This window comes from Marmota flaviventris, chromosome 13, assembly GCF_047511675.1.
Source record: "Marmota flaviventris isolate mMarFla1 chromosome 13, mMarFla1.hap1, whole genome shotgun sequence".
Classification (NCBI taxonomy): domain Eukaryota; kingdom Metazoa; phylum Chordata; class Mammalia; order Rodentia; family Sciuridae; genus Marmota; species Marmota flaviventris.
Window position 1 is genome coordinate 81,007,895 of NC_092510.1, and position 16,559 is coordinate 81,024,453.

Sequence of the window (16,559 nt, forward strand, 5' to 3'; positions counted from 1 at the left end):
TCCTCTCTCCCTGGAGCTTTGACACCGGTCGGTCCTGACAGGTCCTACCTGGCTCTGCCTCTGGTCTGGACAGTCCTGCTGGAAGCCTTTGGGTAGCCTCGGGGGAACCCTGGAGCCTTCCTGACCTCAAGAGAAACCCGGAGGCTCCAGATCCAATCAGACAAGGAGGCAAGAATACTCAGGGATGAAGACAGACCCGTGTGGGACTGGGCAGGAGGGAGCAGGGCTCTGGGCTTCCCATTCCACCGTCTTTTTTTTTTTTTTTTGTACGAGGGACTGAACCTGAGGTGGGGGCGGGTGCTTAACCACCAAGTCACATCCCCAGTCCTTTTTTAAAATTTTGAGACAGGGTCTTGCCAAGTTGCTCAGGGCCTTGCAAAGCTGCAAACTTGAGATCCTCCTGCCTCAGCCTCCCATCCTGGGGATTACAGGTGTGTGCCACTTGTGCCCAGCTGCCCTCATTCCATTCCTGTCTAAATGATCCGGGTACTAACAGGTGGGTGCCGACCTGTCAGTGGCTGTCAGTGCACACTCTTCAACGCAGAACCGAAGCGTTCTTGCTCCAGTGACAGAATGGCATGTTCCTGTGTGCTGGGTCTTGAGCACGGCAACCTTTCATGCCAGCCCTTCAGGACATCCAAGTCAGGGGACATGCAGGGGAGGTGCTAACTGCACCTTCATAACTTCCCCTACTTCAATACAACTCCTGAATTTTGGCTGTCTAGAGTGCCATCCAGAGTAAAGCCTACACCTCCTAACCTCTCTTACAATTAGCTGAGCCCATATAAGTTCTGCAGGTAAATCATGGTGGTAAATGAAACCTTGAGGAAATATCCTTAAAGGGAAGGGAAGGAATATTTTTTTTTTTCTTATCCTGGCCAGAATGTGAATGTGATGACTAGAGCCAAAGCAGCCATTTTGGACTACGAGGTGGATGTTATATATTGGGGCCAGTGCACCAACCCAGTTGCTGGCTTGGGTACCCAGCAATTGTGAGCCACTATACTACATCTGGACTGCTGGTGTTCACATGGCAGGTAAATAAACTACTTTGTTCCAGCCACCTTTATTTTTTGGATACAGAATCTGATACTTGGAAACAGGATACTATAAATAACATCTCAAATGTGGCAATGGCTCAGTGGAATTGGAAGGCCATCTTTTTTACATAATGGCTACAGGTTAGATGAAATTGTCACGTGTGTTATCTTAAAAGATGGATCACACACTGAGACCATAGCAATAGAAAAAGTAGGGGGCAAGTTCAAAAGTGTGACTGTTGCTCTTTGTTTTCTCAAGGTCCTATAAAGTTGAGTTGGAAGCTGGGTGCAGGGGTGCACACCTGTAATCCCCAGCAACTTGGGAGCCTGAGACAGGAGGATGGCAAGTTTGAGGCCAGCCTCTGAAACTTGGCAAGACCCTCCATAAATGGGACCCTGTCTCAAAATAAAATAAAAATAAAAAGGACTGGGGATGCAGCTTGATGGTAAAGCACCCTTGGTGAGGGGGGGGGGGGGTAAAAGCTAGCCAGATTATCAGCAGAGATGGAAGGGAATCCTGCTTTGCCCAGGAGACTGAATTTGTAGCCAGCACTGAAAAGTTGATTAAAGTCTTCAAGTGTTGAAAACACCAACTGCTCTTGTCTTCCAAACTACAGCTATTAGGAACAGTGCCTTTAGCCAGGGTTGATGGCACAGGTCTGTAATACCAGTGACTTGGGAGGTTGAGGTAGGAGGATCTCAAGTTCAAGGCCAGCCTCAGCTACAGCAACTGAGTGAGACTCTGTTTCAAACAGAAAGGGCTGGAGATGTAGCTCAGTGGTAGAGCACTTGTCTAGCGTGTGCGAGGCCCTGGGTTTGACCCCCAGTACCAGGGGTGGTGGCGGGGGTGGGGAGGGAAGGGTGGCCTTGACTTGGGAACGAGCCAGGCTGGGCAGCAGCAGACTTCTCGGCCAGGATGTGTGAAGCAGGCAGCTGCAACGGTCAGATGGCAGGTACCGCCCACACTCCTAAGCTGGCAGTACTTAGGGTGTCTTCGCTTCCTGTGCAGGGGGGGAGGGGGGTCCTCTAACCACACTTCTGTTGCACATGGCTTCCTGGAGTGAGAACCATTCCCCCGCAGGCGGGGCCCGGTGAGTAAGTTCTGATCAATGGGATGTACAGCAGGTGACGGCGGCTGGGTGGCCACCTTGGACCTTGAGCAGCACTCTGGAAGGAACCTGGGACCGTGCTGATCATGGAGCCACCCTGGCAGCCCTGTGCAATGTAGGGTACACTTGGACTTGGTGTAAGCTACTGTTGTCACAAGAGAGGAACCTAATTCTGATCTAGAATTTGTCACCCAAGGTAAGGGCAGAGACAGGCACTGTGTGTGGGAGGTCATTTTCCTAACCAGGGAGGACAAGACAGGCTGAGAGCACCCTCTGCCCAAAGAGTGACAATAGGGGGCAACAAACAAACAAGTTCTGCAGGTCAGTCATGGAAGCATTTGCAGAAATCAGACAAAGAATAAAGATGTCAACAGTCACGTTGCTGCATAGCTCGAACGCTTTTATATTGATCAAACAGCTTTCAGTAGAGTCGTCGCTGACAGTACAGGTCAGTATGAAAAACATTCCCAACTTACAGAAAAAAAAATATTGCTGATCCATTAAGATGCTTTTCAAAACAACATGGCTTAACATGATCCTTTGGTTGCTCTGAACAGCACGGGAGCCACCAAGATGGCAGGAGAGCCGGGCATCTGGCTCCCGGGTTTGGTTCCCCAGGCTGAGGCCACAGATGCTTTGCCAGTGAAGCTGAGGCTGCTCTCGGCCTAGGATGACAGGCGAGAACCAGAGGGCGGCAACCCCCATCTCTACATCCGACAGTGCCAGGGTCTGAGGGACAACCTCGTGGGGACAAGTCACAGAAGTGGGACACACGTGTCTCTGGTAGCTACACATTTTGGTTAAAGAACAATTTCACTCCTCTGGAAGATCAGACTCTCAGGACGGCAAATCTTGAGCCCACCGTCCCCTTCTAACTCAAAGGAAACCGAGGGCCACTGTGCTCTGCCTGCGTCCAGGTCTGGACGGAGCCTGCGTCTCCCGATCCTCCCCCATGGCTGCTGCCTCTTCGCCACGAAGAGACCTGTTGCTTTCCCCAGATGATCACTTCTGAGGAAGACAAAAAAAGCCCAACCAGCAACAGAGGAGCAATAGCTTCTGCGCTGACCTAGAAGCGCATTTCAGTACGAAGCTAGGGGCTGGCGCAAGTTGGTATGGAGCCATCCTGACGTCCTACCTGCAACCAAAGTGATGTGGGTCTTTTCCTCTGGAGAGTCAAACCACCAAGTGCAGGTTCTAGAGCGACACCGATGAAGTTAGTAAATCAGGCACATCAGTGGGTCTAATTAGGCTTTCCGGAAAGCTCCAGAACATAGGAAATAAATGTCTTCTCCATTCTCATCTAGTCAAATTTCCCAGGCCAAATATTTACCCTGATTCCCATGCTGCTTTTAGGAGGAAAATAAGGCCTCTTAAGAATAACTGCCGACGGGCGGAAGGGGGTAGGCTGGGAGCTCGAGCTGTGGATTTTACTTTGCCGTCTCTGCAGGCTGCACTTGCATGTGCTGCTTCTTTAGATCATTTTCTTGTCTTTAGATCATTTTCTTCAAAGTAGTTCATGAATTTTGTTCCTGGCAACGGTGCCGGTCTGAGCTGCGCGCCTGCACGGTGGCCGAGAAAGGCTGGCTGCAACCTCCGGCTAGATTTCTAGAAATGTAGGGACCCAGGGTGGCAGCGTTTCTGCACTCAGATTCAATGCTTGGTTTAAAAAAAAACAACGGAACACAAATCTCGGAAGGTGTTTAGGCTTCTCCAGGATGTTTGCGCACAGGGCGATGTTCCGTTTTATCCGGCGGCAACGGTGTGCTAAATATCCCGGTGGCATTGAAATGTACCCTGCGTGCCCTCCTTCTTTTTCCGTGTTTTTCTCAGAGAATTTTTCAGCGTCCAGATTGAATAGGTCGTTCCTTTGTAGTCTTGCTTTGTCCTTTTGGAAGAACTTTTTTTTTTTTTTTTCCTTATAGAAAGCCACTGGGTTCCACTTGCTGGAGGTGTTTTGGGCTCATCACAGAGAAGGACACTTTTCCAAGTAACTCTTCCATCTCGGTGTCCGTTTACATTGCAACCAATGAAAATCCACACGGATGGCAGGAGCTCATTCAAGGCTCACGTTCAATCTGCAGTCCTGGGTACTGTCTCTCATTTCACAGATGAGAAAAACAGGGGAGCTAGAAGCACAGCTCCTAAGTGCCTAGACTGAGAGCGGGTCAGAGAGGGCTGAGTGGCAACAGAGCCAGGCTCCCGCCCTCAGCTCCACTTGCCGGGAGCGTCTTGTTCCACAGCACAGGGTTAGGGTGCTGACGCCACCTCCTCCCACCCATGCCAGACAGCAGTAAAATATGCATGGGGAAGAGACAGGAAGCATGCAAGATAAAAGAATCTTTAGAAACCTGGTCCCCGATGGACAGGTCCCTATCCATCATGCAACCAGGTGAACAATTCCATTGGTCCAGGGTTTCCTGATATCAAAACGGCCTCATCTCTGTGGGCTACAACAGGAAAGCATCCTTTTTCTATAAACACCGTTAAGAAACTGGCTTAGCTTCCTCTTTTGGATACACAACAACTGCTATTTAAAAATACCACATTAAAATGTTTATGTAATTTATTTTCCTTAAATAGTAACTTGCTACAGTCCTGTCACAAATTAAAAAAAAAAAAAAATTGAACACAGTATTCACAGAGGCAGAATTCTTTAGGACAATCAAAATCATGGGGTACTTAGAATAAATTAACATCAAATTGGGTTTATATTCAGATAGTCTGATCCTCTCCTCTGAAATGAAACGGAGACCGCTGTAACTGAGGGTGAATGCACACGTTTGTTCTTCGGTACAGAGACTCATTCTTTATATAAACTCAACGGTAATTTGAATCGAGTCAGGAATCCTGAGCAACCTCCACGGGGCGCACGTGCAGGCACACACGCCAACAGGGGCTCCTGGCAAGCAGGGTTTCCCGTGGTCACTTACTAGCAGGTCTTTTCTTAGAAGGGCCAAAGAATATTTCGATGCTATGATCCTGTCCCCCTCGGGGGAACATGTCTCTTCAAGTGTAAGAGCTCGGAGTAGCAGCAGTCCATGTACGAGATTCAGTAGTCAGGGGTCCCGGTCCTGGTGTCCGTGAATCCAGGATGAGGCAAGCAGAGGTGACACACACCTGCTTCTAACGCTAAGATGCGGGATCACGCCGAGCGTGGAGTTCTCAGTCTCGGTTGGAAATTCTCCTGCACGTAGGTTACTAATCTGGTTCAGGCACTGGATATGAACCTGAAGGGGGATGATGGAGGGGCAGGGGAGGGGTGCTTTGCAGATCGCAGATCGCAAGGGGCATGGAGCTGAGACAAAGGCAGGGCGCTGCTTGTCCTTCAGCCTGAATGGCCACCACCCGGTGTGTGGGACGTTCACCAGGGCTTCCTTGGCACCGGGGTGGGACTGTGCATTGCTCTAGCCCTGCCTGGATGCACAGGAGCTCAGCCCTCGAGTCCTACCCAGATCAACACACAGAACACCATGCAGCCTTGAAGAACCATGCTGTCCAGCTTCTGGGGAGGTCAGGAGCACGGCTGCCAGCCCCTCTTGTATGCACAAGGGTGGCCAACAGTGGGGTGGTGATGTCTGGGGAGGAAGGTCCAAACTGGGATCCCTTGTTATTTCTCTCTGGGCCTAAAGGAAGCCACAGTTGCATGCATATCTACACCGGTTCCTGTGTACAGGATCCCTTTCCTATAAAATTTAAAGTGCCTGGGTTCAAATGTGCTCATTCCTTCCCCACAGCTGGCGGTTCCTCTCCCCGCCTCTGGAGGAAGGTGTGTCCTGCTCTCCTAGGGAAGATGCCCTCGGGAACGAGGGATGAACGATTCACAGTCGTCCTAACTGGGATCCAGCATCTGGACTAAGCCTTCTTCATATACGCGAAGAATCGCTTCACACACGAACTTGTACTGGCTCTGGAAAAGGAGAGAAGGGACGCTGTCAGGTCAGGAGCACCAGGAACCCCGTGTCACGCTGTGCAGGCAGGCTGACTCTCTGTGCTGTTCTTCACAGCTCCCTCGGCACCAACTCGGCAAAAGAGACACACCAGGGAGGTGTGCCACCTGATGAGGACAGCTGCCCCCAGAGGGGGAAGGGCAGAGGGTCCTCTGTGTGACAGAGGAGGCAGCAGTAGTCTGGGAAAGAACTAAGGTCCCTGCAGGGTGGCCACTCTGCAAAAGTACAACCCTCGATGAGGAGGGCCGTTCTGAGAAGTGTAGTCGGGGTCCCAGAGTCCTGTCCTAGAATCCCTGGGTGTGTGGAGGAGGGAGGTGCTCAGGTGAGCCAGGATCTGGTTGTGGGGCTCCCCGTGTGGGGCAAAGAGTCTGGATTTGTCTTGAGAAGGAAAGCTACTGAGGATGTTTTGCAGGATATGGTTATTACAGGTGCCCCTCGGTGTTCATGGGAGATGGGATACAGGAACCCCTGGCGTATTTGCATGAAATCTGCACACATCTTCCCATATACTTTGAATCATCTCTAGGTTCTTATAATGCTTAATGTAAAGCTACGTGAATAGCTGCTATACTGGACTGTTGAGGAGATAACGACAAGGAAAAAGGTCTGTGTGTGTCTGGCTGCAGGAGCAACTTTTCCTAATATTTCTGATCTGCAATCAGCTGAATCCTTGGCTGCAGAGCCCATGGAAACCAAGGGCCGACTGCGCTAGCAAAGACCTCGGGCGCATTTTAAAGAAGCAGAGAAGGAAAAAAACCAGAGCACTGAGATGGAGCATATCCAAGAAGGAAAGTCCCAAGAGGAAGGACTCTTTCTTCTTGACAGGCAATGAGGTCTTCTCCATCACAAAACAGGACAGAGAGTGGCCTTAAATACATGTCCACTTCTTTTCTCTTAGTCACATTTCCTGGGTACAAACTAATAAACCACAAGGGCTCACAATTGCGAGGGGACTCTCATAGCCGTCCAAGCTCCTGCCTTTGCCGACCCCCTCCTTCTCACTGCCTGGGGTTGTGCCTGAGGGGCCCTCCTCTAGGACTTTCCAAAGTCTGCTTTAGAAAGTCTGTTGATGACAGGGCACTGGAGAAACCAGCCAGAGGCTGTGGGTATGGAGGGCAGTACACCTGGGAGGACAGATGGCTGTGGGCTTTGGGACTGTGAACACCCCCACTCCCCAAGCTGTGGGTAAGGGCTCAGTTCCCTTGACCCTCCATCTCATGACCCATAAGGCCCTTCACCCAGGCCTGGCCCAGGGCAGCTGCTCAGGAAGTGCCGGCCACCATTAGGCTTTTTATTGCTGGTCTGTACTCACGGACGTCTGCACCATCATGGCGCGCTGCTCTCGCATTTTCCGGACAATATCCAGGGGGTAAACAGGCAAGTTTCTCTCAATTAAGCACATGGCTGTTTCCATAGTGACCAACACGCCAGTCCGACCTATTCCAGCACTGGGGAGGGAGAGGAGCAGAGACTCAAGATTTGCCCGAGGAACATTTCTGCACAGCCCAGCTACACCCTGATGCAGTGCCTGCGTTTACTCAGAAGGAGCCTGTTCGCTTGGGCACCAGGAACGCAAAGACACACTTAGGCGGGCTTCATGGCAGGGGCAAAGGCCATCTGAGGCTGGGCTCAGCTACTGGGGAGAAGCCCACTGCTGAGTGCAAAGTCCAATCCCTCTGCTATTTCCATCTGCTATGAAGGGCCCAGGGAGACACACTCAGGACAGACAGAGACGAGGGTAGGACTCTCCTCTTGGGCTCTGGGCTCCACGTACATGCTTATGATCTTTTTTTCCTGAAAATTCCAAATACTTTGAAACGGTGAAGAAAGAGAGCTTGGTGAGAACGCACAACGTGGTGGGCTTAGGGCGGTTTGGTGCCTGCCAATCTTCTCCAGGCCTTTCCCCAGGGGTATAATAAGGCAAAACAGCGGCAGTACCTGCAGTGAACTAAGATGGGCTCCCCGTCCACCCGCAGGGACCTCACGTAGGTCACAAACTCCAGAAAGTCCGAGGAGTCATCGGGCACACCATGGTCGGGCCATGCGACATACTGGAGATGTGTCACCGTGTGCTCTTCCCCAGTCTGTGGAACATGCGGTGGCCTCGGTGAATCAGTCCTGGTGGTGGGCCCCGTCCCCAACACCGTCCAGGGGCCCCTGGGCCCAGTGTTCCGACTCCTACTGTGCACAGCTCTGCTGTGGCCCCTGCCACGTTCCACATCCACCCACTCTCCCAAGACACCCATCCTCTTCTCAGCTGAGCCCCCTCCTGGAGGGTGGCCTTCCAACTCTTTAGCCTACAGTGATTTCTTCCATTAGCTCCAGCTGTGCTTGCAACAGGCCCACACAGCTGGAGACACACACACACACACACACACACACACACACACACACACACACACTTTATAGCCCTGGGGATCAAACCCAGGGCTCTGAGCATGCTAAACCCACCACTCTACCACTGAATGACACCCTCAGCCCCTTTATATGTATTTCTTTTACGGTGGCACAATGCATACGAAGTTTAGCATTTAACCCTTTTTAAATGTAAGGTCCAGGGGCAACAAGTTACACTTATTCACAATGTTGTGATACCATCACCACTATTTACATAAACTCTATACCCATTACACTATAACTCCCGATTGTTCTCTTTCCTTAAACTCCTGGCAACTATCATTTCCTTTCTATAAATCTGACTGTTCTAGGTATGTCACATAAATGGAATTTTCAGTTTCTGACCTTCTGTGACTGGTTTATTTCACTTAGCATAACATCCTTAAGGTTCATCTGAGTTGTATTATGTGTTGAAATCCCCCTCCTCTTAAAGGCTGAGTACTATTCCACTGTGCAGATAGACCCATTTTGTGTACTCATTCATTACTTGATGGACACAGGGCTGCTTCCCCTGCTCAGCTGTTGTAAAAGGTGCCACAGTGCACCCTGGTACTGGCTCTAGGACTGGGAGTCTTGCACTGACTAATAGCTCCATCAGGTGAAAACAGGGCAGACCTGAAGGTGTGGCCCCAGCAGGGACCACAGTGGCTGCTGGTTTGCCCCCTGCCCCTCCACCTGCCTGCAGACCGCTGCTTACCTCTGTGTTTGTGACCAGCATTTCTCGGGACACATAGGCGATGGTGCAGTCCTCTGTCTGACACTGGATATGAAAGATGCCATGGTCCATGACGTCAGGGGGATCGGGCCAGTACTGGTGACATTTGGTCTGTAAGAAACCGAGTGCAGGTTAGCTTCCTCTGTGGGGTGTGTGCGGGAACAGCCCACGGGAGACAGGCTGGCTGGGCAGGCGTCCCAGGGAGAGCTGGTGGGAGAAGAGGAGTCAGGCAAGGCCCATCTGCTGTGTGTGTTCTGGGATGGGGACACAGAGGAAGCTCCTTCCTCCTTTAGCAAGTGGGTGGGGGTCGGCAGGCCAGAGGCCAATCAGCCCAGGGACAGAGCCTGTAGGAAGAGGACAAGAGACTTCTCTTCTCCAAGGTTCATTTGTTGAAAATGATCAGACACGGACCTGGGCTTATGAGCAACCTCCACCCAACCGCCCACCCCTCTCAGGCCTACCAGGTCTTGCAGGCCCCTTCCCAGCTCCAAGAGCCCCTGTAACCTCAGCCCTCCACCCTTGACCTTGCCTGTTAGAGGGGAGCCCCAGGCACAGTGGTCAGAGCACAGAGAGAGCTCCTATGGTTTCACAAACCCTCTCATTTTCACATTTTCCACTTGAGGGCTGGAGACAGCATCAGCCTGAGGACCTGGAGGACGGTGACAGCTGGAGAGGGTGTGCAGGGAGCTCAAGGTGGGGTTGTCCCATGGCAGTCCCTGTTACTGCTGCTATGGGTCTGCATCAACCGAGTAAAGGGGGCTCAGAGATGCTCTAGAAATCCAGATTAAGGAATCTCCAAGCTGAAATGAAGACCCCTTTTCACGTGGGGAGCATCTCCTGGTCCTCAAATACTTCCGAGATAATTCTCTGTGGCACTGAGACTCCAGAGCAGACTTGGATCCTGGCTCAGGGCAGTGACTTGCCAAGGTCACAGAGTGTTGTGACCCTGTTCAGCACAATCCCCAGGACACCACAGTGTCTCTCAAAACACCCATGGCTTCCCCACAGACTGACCGATGCCCTAACCCCCCCCCCACAAACCCCGCAGTGTCTTCCATATGCCATTGATGCCGCCGCCTCTGGCTTCTAGGTCAGACGCTGGGCTAAGCTGCCCCTCCCAGTCCGGTTCCTGTCAGTCAAATTCTCACTCATTAAAAAAATATTTGCCTCCAAGCCTAGAGTCGCACTGACTTAAGTAAAAACTACATTTGTTTAGAGCAGAAAAGTGGTATGCTAATCCTGACGCAAGCAATTTGTCTGGAAACAGCTTTCCTGACCTTAGTTTCAAATATCACTGTGAATATCTGAAATTAAAATACACTGCTGTAAAGTTGCAGTTGAGAATTTACTTGGAAACAGTACATGTGGGTGTCTTGGTTAGGAACCGCTTTCCAACTTTCCTTAACCACAAAGGGCTGCTTGTGGGTAGAGAAGGGATTTAAGTCGCCCCCAAGGGCTCTGCATCTGCCTGCGTCCTCACCTGCACAGGAGGTGAGGCCCTGTGTTATAGTTCCCAAGGGTCCTGCCCGCAGGAAAACTGGGGGCAGATGCTCTTTGAAATAATCAACTTGTTCAAGGCAGAGCTACAAACACCTGAATTCCCAGAGGGTTTTTACAGTGCACCTGGCCAGGACTGGGTCTCTCTTTACTGCTGATCAAATTTAGATTTTGAGGTCCGTTTGGATGTATAATAAGCACTGGGGTGCAGTGGAAGATCAAGACGTTTGTGGAGATCCAGGGTTTCAATCCTGGTTAATACGCTATACTAAGCAACTGTGTCGTCCTGAGCAGGTTACTTAACTTCTTTGAGCCTTTCTATATGACTGTTGCTGGAGGGGATGCAGGGGATGCCCCAGGTTCCTATGAGGATGACCTGATATAAGCTCATTCATTCTCTGAGCCTCAGTTTACTCAGAGGTATTCACAGTTCTTTCTTTGGGGTTATTCTGAGGCCAAGATAAAATAATACTGTTAATAACATTAATAATCAATACTATCGTCTGAATGGTATGGGAGGGGGCTTTGCATGGATGTTATTTTATCTTGGCCTAGTGACAGCCGGAGGAAGGTACTATGAAGGCCTCTGTTTGCATGAGTAAACTGAAGCTCAGAGAGTCAATCAGTCAGGTCATCCACACAGGCACTGGGGCGAGGGAGTTTCACTCCAGGGCTATGAACTTGCTGTGGGATTAAACAGGTAACCCACACAAAGGGCTTGGAGGGACAATGGTCAGTGCAGCTGGTCGGCGGGCAATGGGGCTGCTGGAGACGAAGCCCCAGCTGGCTGCTGCCAGGATTCAGAGGCTCTTTCCTCTGGATTCAGAAGCTGAGCAGGGATCGCTTCTAGCCCCGAGTGAGGCTTTGAGAAGAGGGTTCAGGAAGGGAAAACTGGCCACTGAAATGATTTTGGAAAAGAAGTGCCTGTCTGGACCAGAGGGGACATGCTGAAGACTGTGTTCCTGGAGGGGGTGGAGCGTTATCTTAGGAAGATGGACGTGGGTTTGAGGGGAGAGGCATGGACCCAACTTTTATGATGAAGTTTGCTTTCTTGCTTAGTCAGTCAACACACATCCCTGCAGACGTGGTGATGAATGAGATGTGCTTGTCATTATCCTCAAGGTGCTCTCAAATCTGGCCATCAGAAGGTGTGAAGGAGAAAAGGCATAGAAAGAGGTAGGTCATGTGGGAGGTGATGTGGATGTCCTGGACAGGGGACAGGAGCTCAGTGCTGAAGGCCGAGGGTGTTCCCCAGTTGGGTGGGGCAGGCAGGGATCATCAGGGCAGAGGGCATGGGCTGCTCAAGGTAAAGAGGCCCCTGGTGTTGCCAGGGAACAGAAGACACCTGGATACGACCTCCCAGGAGGGACAAGCTGGTCTGGGGTGGGTGCTGGGGCGGCGGTGCTCTGAGCATCTGAGGGGCACCACGGGAAAACACAGGACCAGTGTGAACCAAGGCAAGGTCTGGCTGAAAGCTTGTCCCTGCCTGAGCTAGACTGCGGAAGACTTGGGACCAGCAGGAAGTCCCTGCTATTCCTGGGAGGGAGATGCAAAGGCTGACAGCAGGCAGGGGCCCTGGGGACACAGGACAGAGACTGGGGGTCATAAAGGTGGTCAGTGGTGGCAGCCCATGGTGAGTAGGTGTGGGAAGGGATGCACCAGATTCCTGCTTGGGTGACCAGTGCCAAGTGCCTGGGATGGGGGCCAGAGGGACGGGCCATGCGTGTGCCTGCACGTGTGCATTTGTAGGGTGGTGACTCTGGCACCATCTGTGACGACACTCAGGTAGGCATGTCTTGTCAGTGAGCAGAGGGGCTTGGGGTTCAGGGGGTGGCAGGAGTCAGTGCCCAGCTCCATTTGCTGAACCACCCGGCAGGCAGGACAAAACCTGACCGAGAGGTTCCCAGGCAGAATCCTCCTGTCCCTGTGCACATGTCACCAGGCACAGTGTGGTTAACGGATAACGAGCGCGTGGGAGCCCACAGAACTCTGTGCTGCTCCAAACCTCTTCCTGACACGTCACAGGATCCTCACGATAATCCCAGTCTCTACTGTTACTCGGATCAGCAGAACAACTTGCCTCTGGTGCAGGGAGATGAAGGCAATGAGATCCAGAGTCACTAGCCACGCAGAACACCCACGACAGGCTTCATGCAACTCATTCTGAACCCTCCAAACAACCCAGAAGACAGGCATTGCCACTCCTTTCTAGTGACAAGGAAACCGAGGCTTTGAGTCCTGTCCACGTGTACCCCATTAAATGATGGTTCCAGAAGCCAAATGCCTCCACTGAGCCCAAAGCCTGTGCCTTAAGTGACTGGCAAATGAGAAGAAAACTTATCCATATTATTCACACGTAGATGGAAAAACGGATCTCTCCCCCAAAGAAATGCCTTATGGAAGGAAAATGAGGAAAAGTGACTTCCAGATGAAAAGCAATACCTCAAGGGGGAAACCCGAGCCTCAAGGGACAGCACAACGAAAACCACTCTGCACGAAACGGAAGAAAGGAGAAATGAAAGCGAGCCACAGGTGAGAGTCGGCCTGACTCCCAGGAGTTGGAGGTCGTGGCTCTGCACCCCCAGAACGCAGAGGCAGCACGGGGGGCGTGGGGCCGCCAGCCAGCACACACCTGCCCGAGTCCTACTCTACTGAATGCACCGCAGGGGAGAAAAGAAGTAGGAGCTGATGGAAATCTCACCTTTTGGAAAAAAAGGGGCAAAGCTGCTCACCTGGAAGGACCAACTCCTGATGCAGAAGAACTGGGGGGTGTGACGAGGAGTCAGGGACAGTAGGACAAAGGGCTCGGGTCACCCAAGGGTTTTAACAGGAGAGGGGAAACACACCCTGGAGTTTGGAAAAACAGGTTTCTAACAACTGATCACCAAGAGAGTAAGTTCCCAGGCCAGAGGTGCTGAGGGAACGCCAGGCCTCACGGGAGACCGGGAAAGAGCCGGGAGCGGAATGGGTTCAGATGGCAGAAAGGGCTCAGAAACAAAGAAACGTGCAGGTCACAGAGACCTCAGATGAGCTCGGGTTCAGAGAGGCCACCCACAACAGAGAGCAGAGGAGGGCAGGAACAAGGAGCAGGAGGGGCAGGACCTGGCAGAGTGGACAGAGGAGGGTGAGGCTTCTCGGAGGGCACAAAGGGACTGGCAGAGAAGGGAAGGAAGGGGCTGCCATCCAGGGCAGATCACCTGTCACTGCCCGTTCCGCCTTTTCTCCAAGGAGAAGAATGGCTATCCAACTGGGAAGGGCACGGTGGACTTTCAAGGGGAAAGAGAATCCTGACTGGCAAGAGGCCGGGGACAGCACCAAGCTGCCCAACTGGATTCTGATGCAGACTCTACAGAGCTGCATTATGAACTAAAGACCTCACAAGACAGCAGAGGGGCACCAGGCCCTGAGAAAATTGGGAGGATCAGGCACCCAGCAGACAGGACAGGGGACCAAAGGCAGGCAGATACAGCACAAAATGACAAGGCAAAAGACTTGATGTCCACTAGCTGTGAAATATCAGAATGGCCCAGATTAGAGCCTGCCAAGCGCAGGACGCCTCCCACCTTATGAGACTGGGTGTGCGTCAGTCACACACAGCTACATGCGGAGACGTGCTTTCTCACACGGTATTTCTGATTCTGCCATAAAGACAGATACTCAATCCTTGTTGAAAACCACTTTAACATCACCTAATACTTTAATTCTATTTTTATAATAACCGAGAGAGCGCCTCAGATTCAGAGCTGAGGAAGGCAAGATTATTTAGAATTGGTGGTCTTCATATTTTTACACATACCTTTTATTTATGGCAAGTGATATAGACCAGCAGACTTCCCTTTAAGAAATATCTTTCAAAGGAAATTTATCAAAGTAGAAGAAAGTCAATTCGAAGAAAATGATAAATAATATCACAATATGGTCCTCATAATAGTCATTAATGTGGCACCAAAATTACTACTACTGCCAGCTAAGATTTATATAATATTTTCTGTGTGCCAAGCACTCTTACAAGAAGCTACTCATGTTAGCTTTCAATTCCTCCACAATCCTACAAGATTGTGGTTACTCCCATTTTACACAGTTATAAGCCACACAGGAAGTGCAGAGCGAGAATTTAAATTCAAAAAGTATGGTTTTAGGGCTTCCTTACCCACTACACGACAGAACCAGCAAGCTGTAGGCACTTTAGAGAAACCGAGGGGATGGTACTGTGAGCTGGCTGGAGTTACCCGTTTTCAAAAAGGGTCCAAGTAATTTCTTATTAAGAACAAAAACAGGAGAGGTGTTGAGCTTTTCCTTGGTGAGCCCTTATTTTTTCAGGGCCCCGGCTTGGGGTGCCCTTCTAACCCATGGCCAGACATCTGGCTTCGGACTTTGCCTTCTCACCCCCTCCGGGCGGTGGAGGTGATGGGCTGGGAGGGCCAGAGCCAGGCTGGATTGATCCTCGGACCTGGCTAAGCTTCCCAGGCCCTCCCGGTGGTCCAGGAATCGGGCCAGGGGTTGGGCTAGGTTCGGAGGTGTGGGGGATTCCCTCGTGCCCTCCGCCCTATGAGTGCTGTGGAAGGATGGCATACTGTGGACCTCAGGTTGGAAAGGGCCTGATCCCCCAACGGTGGCCTGGAGACCTCTCAACCTGAGATCGAGGTGGGAGCTGGGATGGAAGGCAACTCTGAGGAGGCCTCCCCCGAGCCTTGCATTGCTCACCCTGCTGTTGTGAAGGTGGAGAAGGAGAAGGTGGATCAAAACCATGAGGAGTCCCAAGATATCCAAGCTTTGCAGAAAGAACTCGAGGAATTTGCCAAGCTGCCGAAGCAGAAGAGGATCAACCTGGGATATACTCAGGCCGATGGGGCTCTCCCTGGGGGTTCTCTTTGGGAAGGTGTTCAGCCAAACGACCATCTGCCGCTTTGAGGCTCTGCAGCTCAGTTTCAAGAACATGTGCAAGCTGCGGCCCCTGCTGCAGAAGTGGGTGGAGGAAGCAGACAACAATGAGAACCTTCAGGAGATATGCAAAGCGGAGACCCTCCTGCAAGCCCGGAAGAGAAAGCGAACAAGTATGGAGAACCGATTGAGAGGCAACCTGGAGAACATGTTCCTGCAGTGCCCAAAACCCACACTGCAGCAGATCAGCCACATTGCTGAACAGCTAGGGCTTGAGAAGGACGTGGTCCGAGTGTGGTTCTGTAACCAGTGCTAGAAGGGCAAACGATCAAGCATTGATTATTCCCAACAAGAGGATTTTGAGGCTGCAGCTTCTCCTTTCTCAGGGGGACCTGTATCCTTTCCTCTGGCCCCAGGGCCCCTCAGGTTACGGAAGCCCTCACTTCACCACACTCTACTACCCGGTTCCTTTTCCTGAGGGGGGAAGCCTTTCCCTCTGTCTCTGTCACCATTCTGGGCTCTCCCATGCATTCAAACTGAGGTACCTGCCTCTCCCAGGTACTTTCCCCTTCCAGAGGAGCGAGAGAGAGAACCTGGAGTCCGGACCAGGGCTTTTGGGATTAAGTTCTTCATTCACTAAGGAATTGGAAGCTCAAAGGGTGGGGTGAGGAGTTGGGGAACTGGTTGGAGGGAAGGTGAAGTTCAATCATGCTCTTGATTTTAATCCCCACATCACTCATACTTTGTTCTTAAATAAAGAAGCCTGGGACACAGCAGATAGATAAAGACAACAACAACAAAAAGAACAAAAACACAACCAGTGTGACTCGACGTCATGTACACCCAGAAGAATGAGAAGTTATACCCCATTTATGTATGATGTGTCAACGTGCATTCTACTGCCATGTATAACTAATTAGAATAAATCTTAAAAAATTACAACTGAAACAAAAATAGATAAAAATGAAATTTC

At 51.3% G+C, this 16,559-nt stretch overlaps 1 protein-coding gene and 1 pseudogene across 1 annotated transcript in view; one reads left to right on the forward strand and one right to left on the reverse strand.

Annotated features, from left to right (window-relative positions):
• Positions 1–2,528: 2,528 nt before the first annotated feature.
• Ptpn3 (protein tyrosine phosphatase non-receptor type 3) overlaps positions 2,529–16,559 on the reverse strand; it is a 109,675-nt gene continuing 95,644 nt past the window's right edge. Inside the window, exons 23-26 of the mRNA XM_071600826.1 lie at positions 9,191–9,319; positions 8,035–8,180; positions 7,409–7,544; positions 2,529–6,056 (exon numbers count right to left, since the gene is read on the reverse strand). Of these exons, the coding sequence (XP_071456927.1) occupies positions 5,979–6,056; positions 7,409–7,544; positions 8,035–8,180; positions 9,191–9,319 (489 nt within the window). The 3' untranslated portion in view covers positions 2,529–5,978. The remainder of the gene's footprint in view (positions 6,057–7,408; positions 7,545–8,034; positions 8,181–9,190; positions 9,320–16,559) is intronic.
• LOC114098790 (POU domain, class 5, transcription factor 1-like) lies at positions 15,055–16,126 on the forward strand (annotated as a pseudogene).